At 35.5% G+C, this 26607-nt stretch overlaps 1 protein-coding gene across 1 annotated transcript; it reads right to left on the bottom strand.

Annotated features, from left to right (window-relative positions):
- LOC113719391 (DNA-directed RNA polymerase I subunit 2-like) lies at window positions 1–26607 on the bottom strand. The gene is made up of 27 exons (XM_072072220.1): window positions 26233–26607; window positions 26040–26122; window positions 25784–25903; window positions 24751–24827; window positions 24529–24592; window positions 24259–24329; window positions 23913–23990; window positions 23777–23822; window positions 23066–23246; window positions 22925–22977; window positions 22643–22716; window positions 22326–22443; window positions 17547–17631; window positions 15568–15683; window positions 13120–13247; window positions 12911–12990; window positions 9294–9535; window positions 9060–9224; window positions 8753–8917; window positions 8598–8672; window positions 6755–6858; window positions 6606–6681; window positions 4280–4408; window positions 4069–4209; window positions 3160–3372; window positions 1516–1770; window positions 1–863 (listed from the first exon to the last, which is right to left on the bottom strand). The coding sequence occupies exons 1-27, from the start codon at window positions 26450–26452 to the stop codon at window positions 450–452; spliced, it is 3573 nt and encodes a 1190-aa protein (XP_071928321.1). The 5' UTR covers window positions 26453–26607; the 3' UTR covers window positions 1–449.

Here is a 26607-nt window from a genome sequence, read left to right as displayed (position 1 = left end):
AACTAATAATCAATTATTTCTTTATACAATATCTCAAATCTCCTTTTGTTCTTTCATTGGAAGAGCTATCAAGTCAAACATATTACAAACTTGGAATCAGTATCCAAGGAACAAAGATTGAACAGCTAAACCTACTCAAATGAGACAAATAATACAATGCGATAATTTTTATTAAATACAATATAATGAGATGTTGCAGTACAAACAAGAAGAAATCCGCTCTTATAACATTTTATCGACCCAAAATTTGCAGATAAGCCATCTCAACTCTGACAGCCTATAACCCAGTAGTGTGCTGTCAAAAGGCTGCTACCAACAATCCCCCTGGTGCGCACCAGCTTATTGCCCGATTGGAAACTTTCGAGATAGTCTTTCTGCATTATGGATGGCACACTCCCACCTGTCTTACTCAAGCAGGTTTTGTTGCCAAATTTCCAATCAAATGGTTATTAAGCTTCTGCTCCACTACTCAACTGTAGGATCATTTTTATATTCATGGCTGCCAACTCTGCTGCTAAATATCGAAAGACATAAGGCATTGCAACTGTCTCCATTCCCTTACTTGTCTGGCAAGCAACACATATGACTTTTTTGGGGATCCTACCGGGTGGCAGACCAATGATCTCCCGGATTGCTCGTTGCTTTGTTGGGATGAGTGATGTTGTCAAGAGGCTTCCGCAAATAGAGCACACATCAGCAACGTGATGATCAGAACTAATATGAAGCCTGTCATGCAACAGATATGCTGCACCATGGGCAAGAAGGGAATCTCTTTCCATTTCCCCAAACCGGATACCCCCACCACGCTTCCTTCCTTTAATAGGTTGTCTGGTTATTTGATCTACCGTTCCAGTAGACCGTACCTGAGAAAAGAAAGGAGCAAGTTCAACGTAACAACTATGTCTATAACCGCCCAAATGCAAAGGAATTATACACAAAGAGCATATATAGATAAAGCCACGAGAATGTGAGGAAGTCACCATGCAAAAGCCAAACACTGTTGGAAACTCACCGAGAAGCAGATCAATTTTCCACAACGTTAGTTACTTTATTTTGTGCATATCATTCAAATCAATCCCCTATTACACCCACGTAAACTGACAACGTGGGACAAATTCAACAATCAGATTTTGTACGGTTAGTAACTAAGAAAATCAAAGATGCCACTGCAACTGCTAGCTCTTAAGATTTTTGTCAAAAACATGCCAAGAACTCGTCTACAAATTCTACCATGCAATAGAAAGGACAAGAAGCTGATTTTTCCAAGTAGTGAACATGACCAAGCAAGCCAGCTTAGGAAAATGGTACTAGTTACATTCTGCATCAAATGCAGAATTTGGACAACACTCAAAAAACAGAAAGCAATATTTGTCTTAGATGCATTTTCTAGGCAAATCCAAAGTCTAGATTTTGTACACTAAACACAAAACATTAACAATTAATTCATTAATACACCAGAACTTTCAAAGAGAACCAATATATTACTAACTTATTGTTTTTAACAGAAGACGATACCTGAAATTTATCAGATACCATATGTCGGAGTCGTTGATAATAAACAGGCCCAATGAATATTTCACATGTTAGTTCAGTTCCATAAACTCCACTGTACAGTACTTCTGAACCATGGTAGTTGAACCCATAAGCAGTCAACATTGAGCCAAGTTCATCAACCAGTGAACTTGATTCAGACTCCTGTCCTTCATTTCCCTTCTTCAGCAAGCTCGTAAAAGGAGTTGCATCCATAAATTTCCCATGCAAGGCACCACCCTATAACAAGATAGGGATGAGCTAGCTATTAAATCAATGATTAATCGTTACAGACAATCAAAGGAAAGACAAACTACAGGAAGTGGCTTAAATTAAATTTCATGTGTAATAAAAGATAAAAGGCTCCATATTGACAAGAATGGGAATGCTAAAACTATTATAACGTTTAAATGCATTAATCGACCACAGGCACTTGACCAAAATATACAAAGTTCATCATGAATTGGATTAGGAGAAGAAAAGGAAGGAATAAATTTTAGTTGAAAATCAACTCTTCATTATGATTCTGCCGAAGGAGGGCCTTCTTTTAAATTTTTAACCTACTCATAACAATTAACACCTATCTATACCTATGAACTTGATCCAAAAAACCATACAAAAGATAAGCATACACTTCAAGATCATCTATAGTAAAGGCTGCTCCTGAAAACAATTTTTAGTTGCACTGTGAGGTTCTTCCTAAGCCTGGTCGATCCTTTCTGTTCAAAGTGACCCATAATTGCATGAAGGTGAAGTACCCTAGACGTTGTCCTTATCTTCTTCCAGCAATAGTAAATCACATCTCAACAGAAGGCTTCTACGTTACGAGTCACTGCTCATTGCACTCCAACCAAGGCCAAGAAGACTGCCAAAGTCCACCAGCAGTTTGACAGTTTATTAACAGAGTACAAGTTCGCTCTTTATCTTGTAGACAAAGAAGAAGTAACTCATACAACTTAGGCTCAACTTTGAAAAATTGAATCCCATCTTAGTAGACCAGATTTACTTTGAGGATAAGTCCTGCACATGATGGCCTCTTGAAGAGCTATGGCAGGACAGACATTCAAAATCTCTGTGTTCTGACATTTATAATCGCCCAAGTTGGAATGCAAAAGCTTCAAAGCTAAAAATATTCTGTATTACATGCCTGCATATCTCATGGACGATATTTATTAGAAACAAGCAGTTTAGAATTGTAAAAATAGCAGTACAAAAAATATGTAAGATTCAAAATTAATACTATTTGGCAAACATCGAATAATATATTTTTTTTGCAGATTATAGGTTTATTCCCTGGAAAAGAGCTGCAGGCTTCAAGAGCTGGGAGAAAATAAAAGAACTCTGAATTTACTAATGCATTTGTCATTCCACTGACAGGCTCTAAAAGATGGTCGTGCTAGGCTAAGACCAGAAAGAAGCTCCGCTGTGTAACACAAATGTTAGGAAAAGCTTTGACACGTCATGGCTGAATGACAATGTCAGCAGTCCAAAAGACACTATGCAATATTGCAAATAATTTGGATTCATCAACTTGATCAACAGATGATATCCAACTTACATGTATTTCTGCTAAATTATGTACTTTGCACTATTCTAGAAGAGAACATAATGCAAGCTTGCTAGCATTACCTTAGCAGCAATAGATTCTAAAAGCATCCCAATTGTCATTCTTGACGGAAAAGCATGAGGGTTGATAATAAGATCTGGCCGCATTCCAGTGAGTCCTGCGAATGGCATATCAATATCTGGCCAGAGTTGAGAGCATACACCTTTCTGGCCATGTCTACTGCTAAATTTATCACCAATTATAGGATTTCTGGGACGTCGGAAACGTATATTAACCTGAAAAAGAAAGGGGGAAAACATCCAATTGAGCCAGTGCCACTTCCAAGAAATATGTGAGAAAAGCAGCCAGAAACATTTAAAGCATGCTAAAGCATTGTGCTAAGTAGATCAACATGATATGATTTTGTAAAAAGGTGAGGAACCAAAACAACAGGACCAAAGCTAAATAATCTGCATTGAACTCTCTCTCTCTCTCTCTCTGTCTCTCTCTCTCTATATATATATATAAAAGATGCAAGCATGTTCTTGCATGTTATGTTTCTCAAGCATAGATACAGCAATACACGAGCAAACATTCTCGCAAAAAAGAATAAAAGTGACCGCCAAGGTAACGGTTATCTAGCAATCAGAAGGACAATTCACATCGTCAACACTCAGAATAAAATTTAATCACATCATCAAACTACAAGTCCTCAAGTACTTCCTATCAGATATTAGATAATCTGAATTCACTTATCAACATAGCTGCTTTCTTTGGCACATATATACACCTGAGTGACAAAGAGTAGTCGACCAAGGGCAAAAAGTCAAAGACAAAAGGAGTAGAAAACCTTCAAATGCAACATATAAGTTCAACCAAAAAAATTTTTTCATGTGAATATTTAGAAACATAAACAAATTAGCATACATTCTTTCAGAACCAACAATAATATTAATTTCATGTTAATATTTAGAACAAGCAGGAAAACTCACCTTCTGTAAGTTATTCTTGTTTTTCACATCAACAGCAACATAGTCTACAACAACGGACTCAGATCCTTTTAACTTGGTGCTTGATGTTGAACTTGTTATCTCATTATAGATGCTGCAGTATGGTTCATTTGGCCTTATCCTCTGGCATTTATGCTAAAGAATCAGTAATTGGTGATGGGAAAGTTGTTTTGATGCAAGAAAGATTTTTTACCTGCCCAACATATGGAAGACCGTCAGAATCAACCAGATGCTGAGATGACTTGTCTAGGTTGCTTCTTCTAAATATTCTCTGTCCACGACCAGAATTGCTTCTCTGTTCAGTAAGGTCTATTGTTTCTGTCTGCATATTAGAACTCAAAGAAGTGAACAAGCAGAAAATGATAGCTGTGAATCAAGCAAAAACAATAACCTAGCACAACCAAATCAGAAATGAAAATGCATAATAAGTATTTGTGAAAGACATCGATCATCTCTTTCTGTTTATTCTATTTTAAGTTCTCTCTTTTCAAGGGGACAGGGAAGGTGATGTTTTTCAAGCATGAAATAACCCTAACAACATATACGATGTAACAATATCATCGTAGTCTAAAGCTGCAGTAAACAATTACTACAACTCAAAATTGTCCTAAATACTGTTAAGGGTTTGAAATGAAACAAGAAGACAAGTTGAAATAGTAGCACTCCTTGCCTCCTAAACCAGTCATTTAAGATGAAAACAAGACAAATCAATCAAGCAATAAGTACAAAGCAACAATATTAGCTAATTAGACTATGATATTTGATTCCTATAGTTGAAGAAAGACAAAAAATGAAGTTTGACAGTTATTGTAGTGTAGATGCGTATTACTTTAATGGATATAAGGAAATTAATTAGGAGAAACAAATCTAAAATTTTCCTTTTTTCTGCTTTATACTACAGTCTCGGGGAACCACGTCTTCCATCCTAAAAGATGGTTTTGTAGTAAAACAGCAAAAGAAAAAAATCAGCAAATGCCTGCGACATGGTTAGCAAGTATTCAGTGCATTCAAACCAGTGCTCCCATAAGGCACCTTAAACATCCACTACCAAGTATCATGAATTAGAAGATGTATAACGCCTTTTGGAAGAAGACAAAAAACACACTTGGAGAAGGTTTTGGTACAAAGGGAAGATTCCATTGTAGTGAATAATGTCTTCCAATATTAGCAGTTGGATATTGAGTTTGTCTAATGGTTTTCAGTGTGTTTTCAGCATGTGCAAACATGTAGAGTGGACACACAAGTGTTCTTGGGAGGAGAAAGTTGGTGTAATCGGCAAAGAAACTTTTTTAATTAAAACTCAAGAAGTTAATTGATCACTTGTTGTGGATAGCCAATCTTTCCAGTTCACCTCAACATTCCCTACTTGTCCGACCGTTGCTGAGCAGTTTTTGGATAGTAAGATGCATTCTTGATTCCTTTATTTAGTGATCTTACCTTGAGTAGCAATACTAATTGGAGCTAGAGATAATAATTCTAATTCCAATTTTATTTCTAGTGAAGATATAACTTCACTTAATTTAATCAAACCCCATTTCAAGATTCAATTCCATTACTCATGTATGACTGTATACTTCACCAACCAGAAGACAGTTCATATTCAACATTTCAAGCAAGTACTTGAAATGTTTCATACAAGTGCATCAACAAACATTCTCTTAAGAACACAACTTTTCGTTTCTAAACCAGAAACCTCTGAAGATGGTTTATTAATCCCTAGAATGCTTGCACACTGGTTCATTGTAGTGCAAGAAGAAAGTTTAGGTGAGTCTCTGAATGGTTTTTAGGTTATCAAACACATTGCCTAAAATTATTTTGAATTACGTTTTTCGGTTATCAAACACTCGGGGAAGTGCTATACGGTAGTAACAACCACTTCTTTCTAATTGCTAACTTAAGAGACTTGGTAATCACACAAGTAGAAATGGCCCACATTTAGCCCAAAAAACATAGAAGATGACCCAAAACACATTTCTTTAACATAGATATCTAAAAAACAAGCATAAGTTACTTAGCATAGCATATGATGCCTTACCTACCTGAAAACTTCTAATACTGGCATATATAGTTCACATGATTGGAAGCACTACAGACCATGTAAAGACATTCCCTTATTCCAGAATGAAAGGAGATACAGTCCATAGTCCCAGACCAGAGCCAACATCAATTACATTCTTGGGGGTCAATTATGCAAACTTCTATTAAATCCTAATTAGACTACATGACTTAAAAAAAAAAAAAGTACTTCGATTTTAGCCTGAACACTACTAACAAATGTTTGTTAGTTCCTCAATACTCTTAGCAAAAGATGCAGGATGATAAAAACCTAGTACCCCAGTAAATTAAGACAAGATCTTAGATGTAAAGCAAAAGTGTTGAGATGAAGATTGATAATGTTCAACAAACAAATCAGTGAAACAAAAATTAAAGTGACTACAAGTACAATATAAAAAGATCATTGCATACTGCATCTTTCTGATTGTAGTCAAGAAACTAAAACTCCAAGCACCACATGCTACCTGATATATGTGACCATGAAACATCCCACGTTCCACAGATGATTTATTCAAGACCATGGCATCCTCCATATCATATCTACAGGATACCAAGAAAAGTATAAGTACCTATAATATATAATTCAGATTTTCAACATGTTTATAATTCATACCCTGAATAAGCCAAAACTGCCACAATAGCATTTGTTCCTAATGGAAACTCATCAATGTGGTACTTTTCATATGCCTTTGTGCGTACAATGGGTGTTTGAGGAGTCTGTAAGGCACAATATCAAGCAGAGTCAAAAGAAGGGTTAATCAGCCACATTCAAAATATATTCAAAGACTGGAAAGTGAAATCAAAATACCCCCCAAAAATGAGAACTATACAAGTCATCAGAAGGGAGATCAGCAATCTGTTAAGAGTACGAAACTTGCTACTCTAACTTTTATGCTACATGACAAATTGTCCACCTTGTCTCCCAGAATCTTGCATGATACTCGCATCTCACCAGATATCAAGTATAAATGTCTCCCTCACTTGTATCAGCAGTTCCAAAGTAATTTGCAAATAAATATTTGTCCAAAGTCACAGTAACATGCTAAATTATCAAAGAACGAACCTTCTTTGATTGTTTTAGATGTTTCCATTAAGAAAATTGTTTAAAAAGCAAATAGCACTATACCTCCATTTTACGTATATTACTTATTGCTACTGCTGGCACATCAGCAATCTAGATATGCAAGTGTAAATTGATCCATCTCACAGTTTCATTGAGTTGGTTAAATGTTTGTGTTTAGGATACCTCCATAGTTGTTCGCAAACAGGTTAATTTATCACAAGACTTCTTACCACATCAAAAGTAAGGTCAGGTTAACTATGAAATACAACACATAGGAGATTCTTATTGTTTTAAAAAAATTAGAATGTAAACAGTGTGCCTGAACCTAAATGCAAGTGTACAACAATCAATGCCAATGATAATCAAAGACCTACTGAAAACTAAATATGAAAATTTCCCATTCTTAATTGATCATAACAGTAAAGGCAATCCTGAATCAAATTATTGCCTAATCTTGCAAGGAAAAACCTAATAAGCAAGGGGCAGAAAGACAATCAACCTATTACATATTCCAAAAAGTGATTGACTCCAAACACACAGATGAACAAGGCAATACATGGAACAATATCACCTTTAATGGGTGAAAAAACTGCTTCATGAAGATGCACACCTAGAAGTGACCACTTCTTGAGTAGATCTTCGGGAGACCAAGTCATTGCCATCCTAATAATGAAGTTAACATAAACTAAAGTATCATCTAAAAGAACTCAGGTATTATGAACAATACCATTATTCATCAAGGTTCTTAACCATGATAGGCACCCCACCACAACCACATTTATATCCTCCCAGCATAAGTTCTGTTTGGTACAATCATGAAACGATTCAGTGTGAAATCATCTCATCATTTGACCAGGACGATACTATTTATTCCTATCAACTTAACCTGAATTCTTGTGACACTTCTCATTGTTCACTAAAACAAAAATGTCATTGAAAAAGGAAAAAATTAGCGAAGTAAAATGGGATGAACCAGAAGGGACTGAGAAATCAACTCTTTGAATTATTCCATATTGTCCTTTCGTTTCTCTTTTCCTTTTTCTCTCTTTTTTCTTATTGACCAAAGTGAATTAAAAAAAAGACTCCTACAGCTCATATTTGGCTCTTCTATATAGCAGCATTTTCTGCTTTAGCTGCTCCACCACCCAGAGATAAAAATTTAAAGCAATCGTCTTACACATTTTTTTACATTTATTAAGCATGAAACAGTGAGAATATCTATTACCATTAAAAACTAACTGAAAGGAAAAGAATTTGATAATGAGGAGGAAGCAATACAACCAAATAATAATAGTAATAATAATGTTGCTCTGCACCGCCGCTACCAAGGAATCATTTTATTGGAAATGCCATTTTCTATAAAAAGCAAAAGGACAAAACTTTCAGAACAAACCTGAAGATGATAAAGCTTTTGATCAGCACGACTGTGTAATGCTTGAGAAGGGAATCCCATGGTTTGTTTTCCCATCTAGATGACATAGAGCATAAATAGTAAGAATAGCAGCACTTATACAAACAAATTAACTGTTTGAACCACATGTGGCAAACCTGGCACTGGTACATATTACGAGGGCTTTGATTGTGATCTGACCAAGGTGTAAGATTAGCAACAACACTCAATATCCCAGTTGGGTGAATTTCTTCATGAGTTGCAGGAAACATATTCTTCCTCCCACCACCTCCACCATCAGGACAGCTTATTTCCATATAGACCTGCACAAAGCAGTATCCTTATAAGAAGGCAAAATTCCGCACTACAATGGATCCAGTGCAAGAGTTAAGTACATAGCAGAAAATCTTTATGTAGTTACAGATGCACAAGTAGGCTGAAGTACCTATTGGCAATTATAACTACCTGTTCAAAGGGTCCGATAAGTTCAACCATGTTGCCCTCTTCAGGAGGGATCGAGATATTTCTGACTGGACGAACAAATCTTGAAGGAGATGTGAACAGGAATAAGCCAGGGTATGCCCCACACATGCTCAAAGGAACATATCCCACCTCGAGATCCTCAGGAATCTATTATTTCCGTACATTATAAGTACTGATTTAAAAACTAATTTTGAAACATAAAGCAACAGAACATACCTGTGCTGTTGCTGACAATTTTAATCTTCGCATGTGTGTGACTGCCTTTTCAACTAGGTCAGATGGTATTGAACCAACAACACGACCATCTAAAAGAACAGAAAGAACTTTAGGAGGACCAGCCTGCACAAGCTTTGGCAGCGAGGGTGTCATTCCAACACCAACAAGAACACTCAGAATTGACATCCTAGTTTTCAGGAAGTCTCTGACATTTCCCTTGTTATCGTAGTATGAAGTGATACCTGGCAAAATGTTACATTCCATTATAATTTAACCATGAAAAATACAGCTATCAAGTTTGCAAGCATTCCACGTTTCTTGTTAGGCACAAAACCTACATCTTGGCAATTCACACAAATTCAAATGACATCTTCTGAGAAGCAAAATCACAGGCCAGAATACACACACACACAACACAGCCAGTATCATATGTATACCAACCTAATCTTTGTTGAGAAAATCTCGTTGTTGAAAATGTCTAGTTACTAGGATCCTATATCAATTATGACTGCTCACAAGTTTCATTCTTTGCTTTGACCTGTGATGTCATATGACTGTTTCAGCAAATTCTATTTAAGTATTACTAGATCCTTCAATAAAGACTAAAGAGTAGAAGAAATTTTATGCATCTTTACCCATGCACCAAATGGCAATTTATTCACCTCCTACATTCTTGGAGATAGCCTGGTTCTTGATATTAACTAGAATGGAATAGATCCATGCATTTTGTACATCTTACATTTTTCAGTGGGGCTCATATGCTTTACATCCTTATTTAAGGCATGACTCTCCACTTTAGCTTCTGGCACCCAATCTGTTTAAGTACCAAGGCTACATTAGAGCTTTTAATCAATGGGTTCGGAATGCCAGTTGACAGAAGAGGGGTGCTAAGAGATTGCGAGCAAGGACTCCAGAATAACATCATTAACTGATTACTGAAATGTTTGCAGACAACTAAAGAAATCCCTTTTAATTGCCTAGCACCAGTTAGGAGACATTTTGCTAAATGCTTTTACATTTATCACTTTACTTTTTTTCAAATTATATACAGAAAGAAAAGCATTTTTAAGTCTAAGAAGTAATGCTACGATTCTTTAACTTTCACCAGGCTAATCAGATGTGACGTGCCTGACTGTATCTAAACATAATGCATAATAAACAGCCTATTAAGAGGCATATCTTCTAAGTTTTTGAGTGCCCATTAGGAGGCAATTGGAAATCAGTCCAGTGACAGGTCTCATTCATTTGATGGACTATACGGATTTTATTGTGTTTGTTATTTTATACCTTTCAACATAAGAAGGAAGGATGGAAGTTGAGATGGAGGTAGGAAGCTACATATCTGCAATGGTGGACAAGTGGGCAAAGAGTTGGACAAGATTAGTAAATTAAATGAACATGGAACTCTCAAAATCTTTTAGGACTAAAGCATAATGATATTCTAATATGTTGCAGATTAGTTTTGTGGGATTGACAGTTAAATTTTACAGAGCTTGACAACAAATAGTATATAAAATCTTAGAAAGTTAAAGCACAGCAATTACAAAATATAGCAGCTAAAAATGCTAGGTATTGGTTGGCCAAACTTCAGGTGCTACTTGTAATTGAGTTGAAAGACATTATCCTTACATGGTTTTCTTGCCAAAACTTACTTAGAGCACAAATCATCATATGCTCTATACTTACCTTCTTATGACCTTTCCCTGAACATCTTTTTATCTTTTAAGATTTTAATGAGGCATTGTCTTAACTATTATAACAGGCCAATTCTTCAAATGTCAACCAAGTATCATATGATTCTCGCTTTCCTAGCCTCCTATCATATTCTAAAGCAAGCAATTTAGAAGACATAAACCTCCTTCAATCTTATTCTATTAAAATATATTTTAGAAACATATTTCCCACATATATGAATCTCAAAGAAATTTTCATTGCACCAAAGAAGTACAAATAATACCAAAAGAAATTCAAGGCCCAAATGGATTTCCTTGCTTGTCTTTTTAAGAGAATTAATTAAATGAGATGGGCCACAAATAATTTTTTATGCAGTAATGCAGAAATTTAAGACCTTACTTGAATTCCCACTAAATCTAAGCTCTTTATTTTCAACCTGTGTTTGCTTTCAGAGCTCCAAGCCTTAACAAGTTGACCTTTCAGTATTGCTATGTCAAGATAGCATATGCAGTTGTTCAATTTGACCACTTGAAGATTGTCAGACTACATAGTCACTTGTCTTACTAAAATTCTTCAAGTCAAATACTAAAGACAGAAGCTCTTTAAACTAACTACACAATAATGATATACTCTACAAAATAACTTCACCCAAAGTAATAACAACTAATGGCCAACACATGTGCCCCTAGAATATAAAAAGGACATGGAGCTCACTATAAGAGGATTTTTCACAGACAATTGAGTTCTCAATTTGGTGAAAATCAATTTCCCTAGGACTATACTTAGCATCTATTTTCTTGGTGTTATACTTAGCATCTATTTTCTTATTTACTTGGTGTTATACTTAGCATCTATTTTCTCTGTTTCCCAATTCAGGTTTCCCTTGTTTACTTGGTGTGATACTCACTTTCCCTTTTCCCTGTTTCAGCGTACTCTGTATCAATTCAGGTTCCAAGTGTAGTAAACTACTGAAGTCAAAAGCACCAGCTGCATCATATATTTACAGGCTGTCATTTGCAAGGCCAGAAAACATGTTTGGTATTTGTCTGCTTTATATCCAATAAGCACAACAAAATGGATTGTACCATATAGGCTTGACTCTTTTACACAACCTTATCAATAACTCGATTCACAAAACAAAAAATATATTATATTTGAGTTAGGAGCGTATGAGCCATGAGTTAAGAGTTATCAACTTTGATAGATTTCTAAGGTACGCATGGCCTTCAAGTTAAAACTAAAAATCTTGTACGCTAATGAAGGAGCCATGGAAAAGAAGGTGTGTGTCTCCATTTTCTCAGCATTCTCTAGCCAGAACGCTCCTGCAAAACACACATGATCTCCATTGTTCTTTCCGCAGAACAGTTTTCACTATTTTTGTAACATGCAATCAGATTTCTGCAACCAAAGCAAACTGAAATATCATACGTCTTCAAGTGGTTTCAGGCCAAATTCAAAATTTAAGCCACATGTACGAGTTTTTTTCCCCCCTTTTCTCTTCTTTTCTTTTTTTGACAAGACATGCATGAGTTAACTCAAAACAATCCACATGTGACATCACTAGAGAGTATATCCTTGGTAATCTTGAATCACCAAAACCTTGAATACGTTGACCAAACCAACAGAGTGATATTCTCTCTTCATCAGAAGCCCAGCTGATCCATCAGTATCATATCTATTTAACAAATGTCAACCATTTTTTTGATTTCTCGAACAATTTCTTCATAATCTATCGTGTTTATGACACATTGTGAATTATCCATAACATGTGCAAACCCAGCACTTGCTAGAGATCAGCCATGACCATTTAGGAAATAGGGAAAGTTAAAAATTTCCCATCTTTTTAAGCATCAGTGCCAGCTTGATTTTCTCAATTAAACAAATATAATAAACGAGCATAAAAATCTGTTTTGGAGATCAATAAGCAGAGGAGACCAACTTACGGCAAGAAGAAGACATATGGTTCAGTAAACCACAGGGCTCCCCATCAGGTGTGTGAACAGGGCAGAGAAAACCCCAGGATCTGTAAATTATCAAAGGGTCCAAACAATGAGTGAAAAGCAGAAAGACAGGGAAACATACGTGCACAGCGAAAACCTCAAAGTGAATAACAATTTCAAGCAAAATATGAATCAACAGAAAGAAAACCCACTCAGGAAGCAGTTTCCGCACAGTTGTAGTGCGAAGACCAGCAAATGCAGAGCCTCGATGTACAGCTCGAAAGTGTGAAAGGAATCGGAGAAAATTTAGCCTCTCTGCCTGAACTGTCATACCAGCTCTCTAACAATCAAAACATTATTGATAGATTAGATCCAAAAATTTCAAGGTAGAACAACAAGAACAAAATGCATATGGTGATTTGTTGCTGCTCTTGGATCAGAATCCAAAATTGAGACCAGCAGTGGTCTTTCTATAAAAACACAAAATGTGAAGATAATAACTTCAGCTTCAGAAAAGCTGAAGCTTGACAAAAGCATTCATGACATCTCAGATCAATAAAACAATTTTAAAAGCAAATATCAAATATCCAAGAAGCCATAAAATGTGTCACAACCATGCTTCCACATAATCTAGGATAAAGAAACCAATCTTTGATGCAATATAGATGCATATTTTCATGCAATGAGAAGTAAAATATAGTTTGATGAAGAAACCAAGAGATATAAGTCTCCAGCATATTTTCATTAACATGCCTGTTTGAAAGTCTAAGTTGTTGGACTAGTATTATAGTTGTAGCTTATCCATCTACAGAATATTCTAGTTTTCATTGTGTTGAGCCAATATATATGAGAAGGCATTAGTTTCCAAGGTATTTGAATTATTAAAGAAGATACGCCTTTTTTTGTTAACATACAATCTCAAATGTATCTTTCGTCATATATGTTGTTACAGTCATGAGCAAGCTCAATTGTTCTTTTTTTGGTATTTATGGCATATTTTGGTGACTACACAGTAAATATCATATTTTCTTCGGAGAATTGGTACAATAGTCAGTACTAATGTTGTTCTACAAATCATACGTAAGATCTATCTTTTCACAGCATATCACTATCACATATACCGATGCTCCTCTATCTTTTCTTCTTGCTCTAAGAGGTTATTAGCCCTAGTCACTCAGCAACTGTTAACTTTAAGTCTCAAGTTCTTGAAGAAGTTCTACGGCAACCATAAGAGAGAGAGAGAGAGAGGAGAAACAAAAATTCCTTTTCTCCAACATTGACTCACTGCTAGATGGCTAGATAGTGAGCTGACTCTACTATGGCCAAGAACAGATGGATACACAAAATTTTCCACGTGCAGGAGAGGCCTAGGCCTGTCCTCACAACAACAAAAAGAAAAGCACCATGTAATACATTGCCTTTTATCATTTTTGATAATCTGTGTTATACTCCTTGTAATGGTGATCTCTCACAATAGTAACCATTTAAAGACCATAATACATGAATCCTGCTGATATGGATCATCAGACCATGTGCAATCAAAACAAACAAAATTTCTATTTCTGATTACACCAAAAAGAAAGGAAAAAGGTACTTTATCACGTTCTTAACAACTATCCTAGGTACAGCTCAGCTAATATGAAAACAATTCTAGTAGCCTCCAACTTTCTCCAATGCAATGGGAAAATAGATGTTGCACAGTAACTGGTCAAAAAGCATCCATCTAGATTCCCCAAAAACAAAGAAAAAACTAAGGATTTCTAACAAAGTAGGTCTACTTGGAGAATCAACCATGAATGAGGTCCACAAATAAATGAACAAAAAAGGGTACCCACCAGAAGACTTTATTGACAATTTTTCGGGTAACTAGCTTGTTTGATTTGAATTGAGTGGAATAGATTCTTTTGCTACTACCGTGCCTGTTGATAACCCATATTCACTATAGGGCTTTAAGTTTTTTATTGCTAGGGCTAGCTTTCCTAGTTAGTTTCCTATCCAGATCAAAGTTCTAGTGTCATCTAGCGTCAGGCTTCCTGTCATACTGTAGTGGAACAAATCTTTCAACAGAAAAAGGCAGAGAAGGGTTTCTCCCATACATATTTTCTCTTGCCCTTACACTACTTGGATCCACTTAGATTTTCAATATGTAAAAAGAATCACCAAGAAGGGAAGTAGACAAGCATTGTTCTTAACAAGTTAGCAACCCAGAACTAACAAGGCTTTCATGGCCACATCACTGATTTACCTTTTATATAATTTCCAAATTTTAGAAAGAGAATGTTATTTAAGTTCAGGATAATGTTGGATCATATTGGAGGTTAAAATGTATTGGCATTAATCTTTAACTAGAAAAAAAAAAAGGAAGCCCAATCCACTAGATACTGTTAAATCTCATCTAATGAAAGAAAGACAGGAAAACAGTATCCTGTGCCAAACAACAGTAGTTGCTCCTCATATATATTTATCTATCAAACAAAGTGGGAATTCAACAACACAATAGAGATAATTTAAACAGCAAATTGAATTGCCAGAATTACTTCTATACTTCGTAAAATCAAGCAAAACTCTAAGCAACATACAGAAGATAGCACCCCGACAATCAACTTTGCCCCCAGGACTACTCCGAAAAAATGATGAGAAGACCAGTAGTATGTAAATACCTGCTGCAAATCCAGCCCAGATTGGGTAAGCAGTGTTCCGGTCTTCAGCATGTTATCAATAGCTGAGCTGATCTGTTTAGGAGAATTTTTTTCGATAAGCTTCTTGATGTCAGCTACTGCAATAGCCAAAGCAGAAAAGAGATCAATTCTGCTGGTTAGATGTCTAGATTATGAAGATATCCTCCTTTGTGCTTCCAATGCACCCCCAAATTAACGATTAAATACGCAAAAACTCAATTTTGCAAGCGTCATCAATATAAGTGCCAAATAATGTCTTCAACCATCCTATTCATTTAGTAATCTATGGACCTAAAACCAATAAAATGTATATAATAAAAAGGTAATTATGCAGAAATATTCTTAGGTAAGTAATTCAAGGAAAATACAGTTTATATCAGTACAGTAGTTTTTGGAATGCTAACAAGTTTGAATTAACAAAACAAAAATTTTACCCAAGCACTATATGGTAAACATGATAGACATTAAATGCAGTCTATCTGCTGCTTTATCATCCTGGATCTTCGCTATATCCTAATCCCTACTCTCATAATCACCAAACACTCCATTGTCTTCATTTCTCTCTCCCTGAACTTTAACTTTGTTAATGCTACTATCTTAATGTCCTCCAAAAACCATTTGCTAATAATTGAGGCTACTTCTTTTACATGCTTTGGTGCATTTTGGTTTCACACAGAGAGATAAATGAACTAAAAAAAGGCTGGAGAAGCAATCGGAAAATTTAGAGGGACAAAAAACACACCTATTTTACACACCTACATGGCCAAATTTAGCAGGCCCAGAATACAGGATCTAACAAACACAAGGAAAGTCTTTACTGAAAAGGAAGGAGAAAATTCAGCTTAGAGTATTTTCTGTACTACCGACTTATTTTCCCACTTGTAATGCAAGGTGGAAGCGTACCTAATGAAACTTATCAGATCCTTCCTCTATCTCTGATATGCAGATTTATTCATCACCAAACAATTACTATTTAAAAAATGAGACGGCACCCCAGCTCTCAGCACTACAATATACAAAAAGACCTAAGTAAGGAAGTGATAGCCACCCAAAAAGAAGATACAACAGTAACACTTTCTACTCTTTCATCAATTGAAACACCAAATTAGTTCCTTAATGTGATACCCAATTGTTGGGCAAGTTTGTACAGCATATCAAGTCAAATCTTCAAGATTTGATGTTTCCATCAGCTCTATTATAGTTCTGCCCTATGTTATAGCAAACCTCCTGTAACCCAACAGGCTTGATCTTTATTTGCCTTTCCAAATGTCTAACTTTTGCCTAGTTCAATCTATATGTGAATTCAGGTGATAGAATTCTTTAACACGAATAACAATCTAATACAACTAGTATTTCAATTTGATAAGATGTTTTGCAACTACTTTCTTAACTGTTAGGAAATATTCAATAATGTATTGACTATAAAATCACTATTTTCTCATTCAATTAGCTAATTATTTAGTTAGTCAATTAACTTTGCAAGTTTCTTAACCTTTTTTCCCCTAGAAGGAACACAATCAGGATCTAGAAAACTAAAGGTCTTTAAGAATTGTGAATATTTGTTTCTAAGATTGATGCAATGTTGACGTCGTCTAATTTCTTTTACATGAAGTTGCCCTCTTTCCTGTCTCCTCTGCAAAACATTACGACTTGCTTTTCATCTTGTTTCTCCTTCTGCCTTTCCTGTCCTTTATCATAAGTTCCAAGTACATATTCTCCAGATCACTGTTTCTGGTATAGTTTATTAATCAATAATCATAACCTACAAATAACAACATATGTTCATTCACTATGAACTTCAAACTGAAAAAGAAGAAAAGCATATCAACCCAATCGCCAAAAAAAAGCATGTTAAATATTGTTACTTCAGGATAACAGAGGAAGTTTCAATCTTATTGATTTTTAGATGACCATGGAAAAAAGCATCCAGCCGGAATTTGAGAATCATAATAGTAACATACAGCTGTTGATGTCAAATTTATTGCTGTTATTAGCTTCATCTTGAAGGAGATTTTTCGTCTTGAGCAACCACTCTTGTAGCTTTTCCTGAAAAAAGGTAACACAAATAACAAAAATAGAGTTTGATAATCCATTTTGCTGAATATTGTGGTAATCCACTAAAAATTAACAATACCCTTATTGGGGGGAATTTGCTTGAACCCTTACAACGTCATTTATGCAGAAAAATACATGCTATGCAACGAGGGAAAAAAAAGAAAAGATCAAACAACATAAGGATGTCTAAATTAAATTAGAAGTTAGACCATTGACATCATAAACATTGAAATAGTAGAAAAGACAACTTCAAATTTGGAGCGCCAGTTAAAATGTGGGAGCCTAAATTTTAAAATTTGAGAAAGCCATTTTGCAATAGTAATAAACGTATAGTTTGACGGGCTACTGATCATGGTATTATAGCCAAAAGGCGGCAGACTCTTGGGTAAATTTGTAAGACCTGGATTATCCACTAGGTAGAATACAAAGCTGGCCACTCAAATCAGATGTGAGTGCTTTCCTTTTTTACCTTGTTTCTTTTTTGGAACTTTTTTAAGTGTCAGTCTCTTGATCATTCCTCTACTTTCATTGAGTCCAATTTCAGTTGACTAGTTTCTCCTTTTCTGGATCATGATTATAGTCACAGATATAATTTTTACACAACTTTTTCTTGATCATTTGTTGATTCCTTCACTTTAACAAGTCCAGTTTTGGTTTATTTCTCATTTCTTTTTTATCTGGAGAAATTTTACTTCCACAGGGTGAGGTTTCTACACTCTGGACAATGGGGAATGAGGAGGGTGACGCGATAGAAGGAAATTTTTAACAAATTCATACACTATGGTTTTGTTGTTCTCTTTTTCTTGTGGGGGAAGGTGGATAAGACTAGCATATGAAACATCTACCATTATGACTTGATGAACAATCACATAAAGTACGGACAAGATATAGAAAAAATGTTTGTTTTAGTGAAGCTAATTCTGCACTTATAAAATCTCAATCAGATGTGGAATTATTTTTGTACTTGTTAAACCCACTCATCCTCCCATTTTGATTGCTAGGACTATAAACAACATCCAATACAAGACCTTAATTATGTCTTTAAAACATCAATAGCCAACATCTTAATAGCATTGACATTTTAAATTTTATTATATTTCTACAATTTTTTTTGTTAAGCATATTCCTACAAGTGTTAAAGAAGATGAATTTGAGGCTACATGACACACACAAGGTCATAATTTACCACAAAATAGCACGAGATTTCTCCCACCAATAAATGAACTGATTATATATATGACCTGTGTTTTGGGAGAAAGGAGACCCCAAGGCATTGTTTGGATTGAGGGAATGGGAGGGAAACAAAAGGCAAGGAATTGGAGAGATTTGATTTTTGTTGTTTGGATTCATTTTTGAGGAGGGAAAGGAAACGATAGGGAGGGAAGGGTCTAGTTTTGTTGAGTTATGGCGAAATGAAACTAAATTAGTTGAAATAATTAAATTTTTTTTTAAAGATCATTTTTCCCTGTCTTGTCCAATAAATTAACACTTGAATCTTTTTCTTTCCTTTCTTTTTCTTCTTCAATCCAAACAAAAATTCAGTATTTCCTTTCTTTTCCTTCCATACTTAATCCAAACAAGGTAGATGAAAATCACTCTCCTCTCCTTTCTTTACCATTGGTATCCTTTCCTCTCCTTTCCCTTCATTTCCTTCAAACTAAACGGTGCCTTTACAGAAAATCATACCCCTCTCTAACCTAATTGTCAAGTACATAAATTTCTCCATAATTGACAAGTTTTGGCTGTTGAGGAATTATTGTTTTACTACTCTTTTGCACAAGACAATGCAGTTTTTCTCAATCTACTAATACATTTATAGATAATTATTATCCAGATATATGTTGACTTTGGTAGCTCAACCTGGTCTGCTACATGTAAAAGAGAACAAAGAGTATGAGCTAGATTCAAGAGTTGGTCATAAAAGAATTTTTCAAAATAGTTGTCTGTAGCTACCAAAACTCAGCAACTGGATTACGTGAGATTTGGTGTTTCTTCTTATCGTGGCAATCGCACTATATAAATGGTGTCACAGGTGGAAGCACAAGAAATGGAAAATCCCTTTAACCCATGATCAAAGGTTTGGTTTTTAGAATAAACCAATAAAAATCTCTTGATAAAGGGGCTGGTTCAGCACACACCCTTAGTAGTTCTAATTGAAGAACTAACAACAACAAAGCTTTCATTAGATGTCAAACAAAATTACACATGATAAGTCTGCATACTTCTAGAAATGCATATGTGAGATAGGATTTAATCTAATTCACATCTCTAACTATTCCTAAGAATCCTAATCTAATTGCTTCATTATCCTTGCCTTGATTATAATGGAAGTAGACCTTATCCTGCTAATTTTAAAAAAATTCATCCTGCATCAGATGGTGCTGCGTATGTTCTTGAGAGACCCCAAAACAAATTAAGATGTTTCAATGTTGAGAGAAATGCATGTCTAGTTGTGATTGCATGGTTTGTTAACTAAGTACACATGCATGTTACAAATATGCAATCTATGAACTCTCAATTGCTAGCCAGCCAAGCTGCTTGGTGAATTACATCTTTAGGTCTTTGATCCCCTATGTGTTGTCTATCTCATTAATGACTATCAATGAAATAAAGGTTTAGAAAACCTAGAAGATTAGGTAGTCAAAATTTGAATTACAAAACAAAACTACTTACAGCTATACTAATCCATAAGTAGGGTTGATTGAGTTTAAGCTTGCAACCCACCTCACTCTTGCGATCCTAGTCATGCCCTAGCAAGACATAATACAGCATACTTTCCAGGACTTCAAGTGGTGTAAAGCCAAGAGCAGATTTAAACCCTCTATCACTTTGTTTTCCAGTCATGCCCTAAAATCTCTCCAAGACAAACTCGAGCAAGACATAATAAACCATGCTTCAAGGGGCTTAACAGGTGTAAAACCCAAGAATAAAACATTTCCATCTGCGCCTCTCCAAAAGTGAGATAATATACCGTACTTTCGAGATGTAACACCCAGACTTTCTTGGTTCATATCCCAAACAAAATCCAAAAGGAACAACAGCAAAACAGATTTGAGCTCTCACTCTGCCCTCATTGCTTTCTTAAAGCCAAAAGGAACAACTGCAAGACAGTTTTGAGCACTAACTGAGCCCTTGCTTGTTTTCCTTTACTGTAAAATTGCTGGCTTAGATGCCCAGGAACTAATATATCCTACCGCTTGAAGAAGCACTATCAAACATCTATGGAAATTTTAGTAGGTTTTGTTAGGGTGTTATCTCTTGCTTGTATATTAATGCACAAAACTAAAAACTGCCTTTTAAAAACTTTGATCTTGTTGCACTAGATAGATTGTGCCTCTCACTAGAAGTCCTGACTGTGCAAGTATTAGTCTGCTACTACTATTCTTAAAGTAAGAACCTGCACCACGATAAATCAACATAATAACCAAACACCATGGTCTACTACAAGCAACCTACCACAGGTTTACCAATTTTCATGCAATGCATTTTGCCACTTTTAAATAAGTATCATAAATTTGCCTTCTGTCTCCTCCCATTTCCGCAGCGATAGTGAATTTCATTAATGCCCAACCACCTATGATTCCCAACCCAAACCCCAACTGAAAATGGAAAAAAGAGACACGCAGAGGAGGTAGGCAACAGGAAAACTAATGAAAGCACAACACTTGAGAAAGATTTGCAATTCTCCAGTCCGAGATTTAGTTCATAGGGATATGAAGAAGGCTTGGCTCAGGAATATTGTCTTGCTTGCAAGTCCATTCTCGGATCCATTATACTGTTTTTTTTTATTTTTTGCCAGATCGACTTTTAAAATTTTTTTAAAGGAGGATTTCCTGAACAAGACTAGAGTAGAATGCAAATTAACAAACCAGTTTATCATAAAGTTTCTACATCTGCAACCTCAAGAGTAGAAAATAACATGAATGCACTTTGATAGAAAACTTTGGTAGTTTGGTGTGAGTATAAGGTAGCTTCATTTCCACATAAAGTTTCATCTAAGAAATTTTAGAATAAACAAAGCAACCTCTCTTCATAAGGCAGCAAAGGTAAAAGGCCTTTACTGCAAACTATACCTTATTCATGATATCGGTTTCCTTTAACACAATACATTGGTTATGGTGGACCTTCAAATGACACTGCCATCTCAACCAAGATTTCTAGAGGTCCCTTGGGCAAAATGGTTTCATTTGAAAAGCATTTTCTTGCCATGCAACCTGGAATTTGGCAACCAACGGGACGTAATCCAAAACTAACCATGTGGAGAGACATTTACTAAATGAAAGAGGGGGATGATTAAGTTAGAGTATGATAAACCTAATCCATTTCTTGTCAAGCCCCTGGTCCAACAGATACAGCAGTAATAAAATGATAATAGTCCTCAACTATCACCACTTGAAAACCAACTTGTGACAGGGCAAAAGGCCAGTAGCAGGATGAAAATCTTAAAAAGCAGGATTTGATTATCAACAATTAGCTTATTCAACAGAGAAATACGGTCCATTTTTTAGATAATTTCTTAAACATCTGCATCAAAATCTATATGTCCAATAAATCACATGTACCACTCTTCTTCTTAAAGAGTTACCACAAATTGTAGCCATAAATTCTAGAAGTGTTCATTAAAGCAATCACAACAACATTTAACCCTTCTATAATGTAAAAATGAGAAGTGTTCAGAGCTGGACCTTGAGGTAAATGGTGATCAAGTGACCAGGCAACAAAACTTCATGATTTTGCAAAGAATCTGGATTGTCTGGCATAGAAGTATGATCTACCAGAGAAAAAAGCTTCTGCACCATAAATCTAGAGAGAAGAAGATGAAAAAACGTATATCAAGGCTTAACGTGATATGCATATGACAAATATACATACATACATACATACATACACATATATATATATATAGGTGTGCATGCGTCTACAAAGACAGAGACAAAGGGAGACAAACACACTCTATCAACACATGCACACAGTCACTCACAAACAGAGAAAACGAACTAACATGAGCAAGTTGAATTTGTCATGATTGTTATCAAGATGAACAAATATGTAGTCCTTCAAAACAGCAGCAGCAACCTGCAAAAAGGAGAGGTAAAGAACCATTACACAGAATAACGTAGAGACCAACAACTAGAAGTTAACCAAACAAACAACCGAATATACTTCTGACAATCCGCATATCCAGATAACAAAAGCTGATTAAGAACTCATGAGAATCATTCTCAATAAAAATTAGGACATAAAACTGTCTAAGACCTAAAAAAAAAAAAAAAGATGGACTTACAACAGAGGGACTTTCATTCTCCAGTCCAATCATAACAGGTTGAAAGTGTTCCCCTGAAAAATGATGAGATTCATAATGCATGATGCAAAAAAAGAGAACTTTAAGCAATTATTAGTGCCAATGGACAGAACCATTACGCACCGATGTGTTGCAGGCACTGTTTATGAGTAAAAAGAGACAGGTCCTGAACCTCATCAAGAATAATTTTTGCTCGTTCTCCAACAAGCTGGGAGCCAACAGAGCCTTTTACGCAATCGTAATTATCATCATAACAAGACGTCAAGCACGCAAAGATTTCATGGTCCGTGGTGTCAGCTAATGCCTACAAGGAATAACATCAGATATGCAGTAAGCAAGAAACCCACAAAGTAGATAGAGAAAAATAAGGCCTAGTAAATCCTAAAATCACAAGTATCTTAAAGCCTAAAAAGACTTGATATTCTATAGAGCTGTGACCAATCTCACTGTTAATAACAGAAAATGCTTTTCAAGCTAAAAGAATATGAATCTAAAATAAATCTACTAGTGATACATTAAAATTAATCCTGAAACCATCAAAATTGTCCTACAAATAAGTAGAATTTCCAGAGAATCTATTTTATCCAATATTCTACAAACACCTTTATCCTCATCTATGTATTAGCAGCACTGGAATTTACCAATGTATCATTAACTTCTCTTACAGCCATTCTATCATTTATTTTCACTCTTAAACATAATTAGTGGAATAGAAGGTGAGCGTGGCCATTTTTCCCTTAGCAGAGAAGAAAGACATTCTACAAAGCATGTCACTCAGATTATGCATCAAGTATGAGAAGCATGCATAGATATAAAGATGATAGTGAAAAATACCTTTAGCATAACACCAACAGGAAGCATGTATTCCCTTCCTTGTATCCTACAATGGTACAAATGGTAACATTAGCCAGGACTTTTTTTTTCCACTGTCCCTGAATAACTTCCATGAAATTTCAGAAACAATCCTCACCAGAAGGCAAGTCTGGCACTTCCGTTACTAAGATAATACAGTCTCAGTGACACTGCTGATTGGTCCTCTCTAACACATCTGGAAATAAGAAAGAGGGGAATACTGTTAATAAAATAAGGAGCTCAGATGCTGAGACACAAGTATAGAGCTACTTTTGAAGCAGTGTTTGGTTTTCTTAACTGATAGGAACTATACATCTTGTACAAGTGATATCATGCATTGTGACTTCAGCATACCAGCTCAAAATGCATACAAGTAATGTAGAACTACAAGTAATTATCGTACTATCAAATAATTATGTCAATCAAGGGGAGGGAAGAAAAAAAAGCCTTAACTCAAAACAAACCTTATGACAACAGCTTTATCAGTGTATCCTTCTCGCCGTTCACGAAATGAATTTCGTACCATACTCGTAGGCTGGAAATTAGACATGGAACCCAAGATGAATTATTAGAATAATAAAAAAAAAGTAACATCAAGAAAATGTTTCATTTCCATTAAAAATTAAAAGTCTTTTATATAATTGTCAAATTGCAAATCAACCTTGAATCTGAGCTGTTTCCTTAAAAGAATCTACTAAAACCTGCTCTATTAACACCATAAATGCCCTACTTACATAGTTTCGCTTTGGCAAAATCAGAAGTCGAACAACTCTTTCAAGCCCATTCAAAATGAAGTATCTGATAAAAGAAATAAAACTACATTACATTCAAATGCAGATTATATATTCAATATATTATTAATAAATTAAGCTGGTTGAAAAATCATGTCAAGTATATCAAAAACACGAGGCAATCATCAGCCAAGAGCACACTAGAGAAATCATTAGCACACTTACCCACCCATTTCTGACTGCTCCTCTTTGAGAGAAACTAGTTTTTTGGGAGGAAGATTCCTCAGGTAACAAAGTTTTGACTGCACAAGGCATAACCAGAGTCCAATATGAGACAACAAAGAAATACAAAGAATAGTCAGTAGTTAGCTAAATATCACATACGATGAAAACTTTCACATTAATATAGCATGGCATGCACTGAACACATATGTTGCAGCTGAACTCCGTAGCATGGAAGTCAAAGTTTACTCAGTAATGCCACTTAAATCTTTGAATTCTGCCAACGAATACCATCTCTGACAATGTAAGTACAACTTGCATGAGATCCTTCCTTTCCAAATGGTGAACTTCAACGTGTTATAGATGAGAAATCACAGTCTCATGATCATTCAAATTTACTTATTCTTTTTAAAACTTCCAGTGGTTCACGGCACAGCTTACCCAATTAACTTCCATAATTGGGCATCAAAGAGTTGAACTAACGAGCTTATCAAAATAAAAATTGCTGACAAAAAAGATTCATCATATACTTGGCCTAAATAGACCTAAATATCGAATTACTACAGATAACCTATCTTATATCAATTTTTTTTACCTTAATGGAGTAAGGTTCGATACTTTCCACTCTCAAGTTCCATCATCTTCCGCGAAGATTTGAGAGGAATTATATGCATTTCAAATCCAATACAAAGAAGGTTGATCATCTTCATCAAGGTTGGGATTACATAAGCCAACTAAAGGGGACTTCAAATATGATAAGTGATGTATGGTAAAAGTAAATAATGAAGCATGGGCCATACTTATGCCATTGTTCTTTGTTCTGCAATAAAGAAAGCAGTTTTACTGCATGAATAGTCTGAAATCAGTTCATCAGTGGACAACTAGCTTCTTTTTTTTGTTGCCTAATCTTAAATTATCTCACAGTTTGGTGTCTTTATTCACTACTAAACATGTCACATATACAAACAATTAACGGTTCTAAACTACAAAATTAGCCACCTCTAAAGTTCAAAAAATAATGTAAAAGGCCATTGACCTTCAACATAATCGGGAACTGCCCAAAATTGAATTTTTCTCGTATGACAGCTCCATCACCATATTGAAAGCAGATGTCCATCATGAACGTCCCAGTATATGATATTTTAGCTTGTCTGCACTGAAAAAAAGTGGCAAATTCAACATCAATACATATATATACGTATATATATATATATATATATATATATATATATATATATATATCACAAAAATCCTTTTTTGGGAAAAAAATAAAAATAATCTTCAAATTGTACCTCAAATGGATATAAAGCATCCTTCATTGTCCTTAACTGACGTTCAGTTTGCGGTGGAAATATTTCCGGTTTTCCAAACCAAAGTATGGTATCAGTTAAGAAGCCAAATCATGCTCAGACAAATTCAATTTTTTCTCAAACAATAGTCACAACAAAGAAGAAAAACCAGTAATTAAATGATAAAAAAGGATATTTCTAAGCTTTTGATTGGAAAGCGGGTGGAAAACTTGAACAGGCTTTATATTGAGTAGCATAGTCTCGATTCCATATTCAACCATATGGTCGAAAGACTCGATGTGGTGGCGAAACAGCTCCTCCAATGCCGAATAGTCTTTCTCCTTCAATAAGTGCGGCGCCAGAGTCCTCTTGCCATAGGCATAATTACTCTCGTTATCGTTATCGTCACCACTCATTTTGATCGTAGGGAGCTGGCGGAGGAAAGTGAGGACGTTTCAGGTGACTTTGGCGGTGGGGAATTTGGGGGAACGGCGGCGGTGACGGTGGAGAGGGCGGTTGAAGGAGGCTCGTTGAAGGAGAGGGGGTTTTAGGGGTTTAAGGTTCGAGGGGG

The sequence above is a fragment of the Coffea arabica genome, chromosome 11e, assembly GCF_036785885.1.
Source record: "Coffea arabica cultivar ET-39 chromosome 11e, Coffea Arabica ET-39 HiFi, whole genome shotgun sequence".
Taxonomy (NCBI): domain Eukaryota; kingdom Viridiplantae; phylum Streptophyta; class Magnoliopsida; order Gentianales; family Rubiaceae; genus Coffea; species Coffea arabica.
Note: the sequence above shows the minus strand (reverse complement) of the source record. Positions and strands in the feature narration are given on the sequence as shown.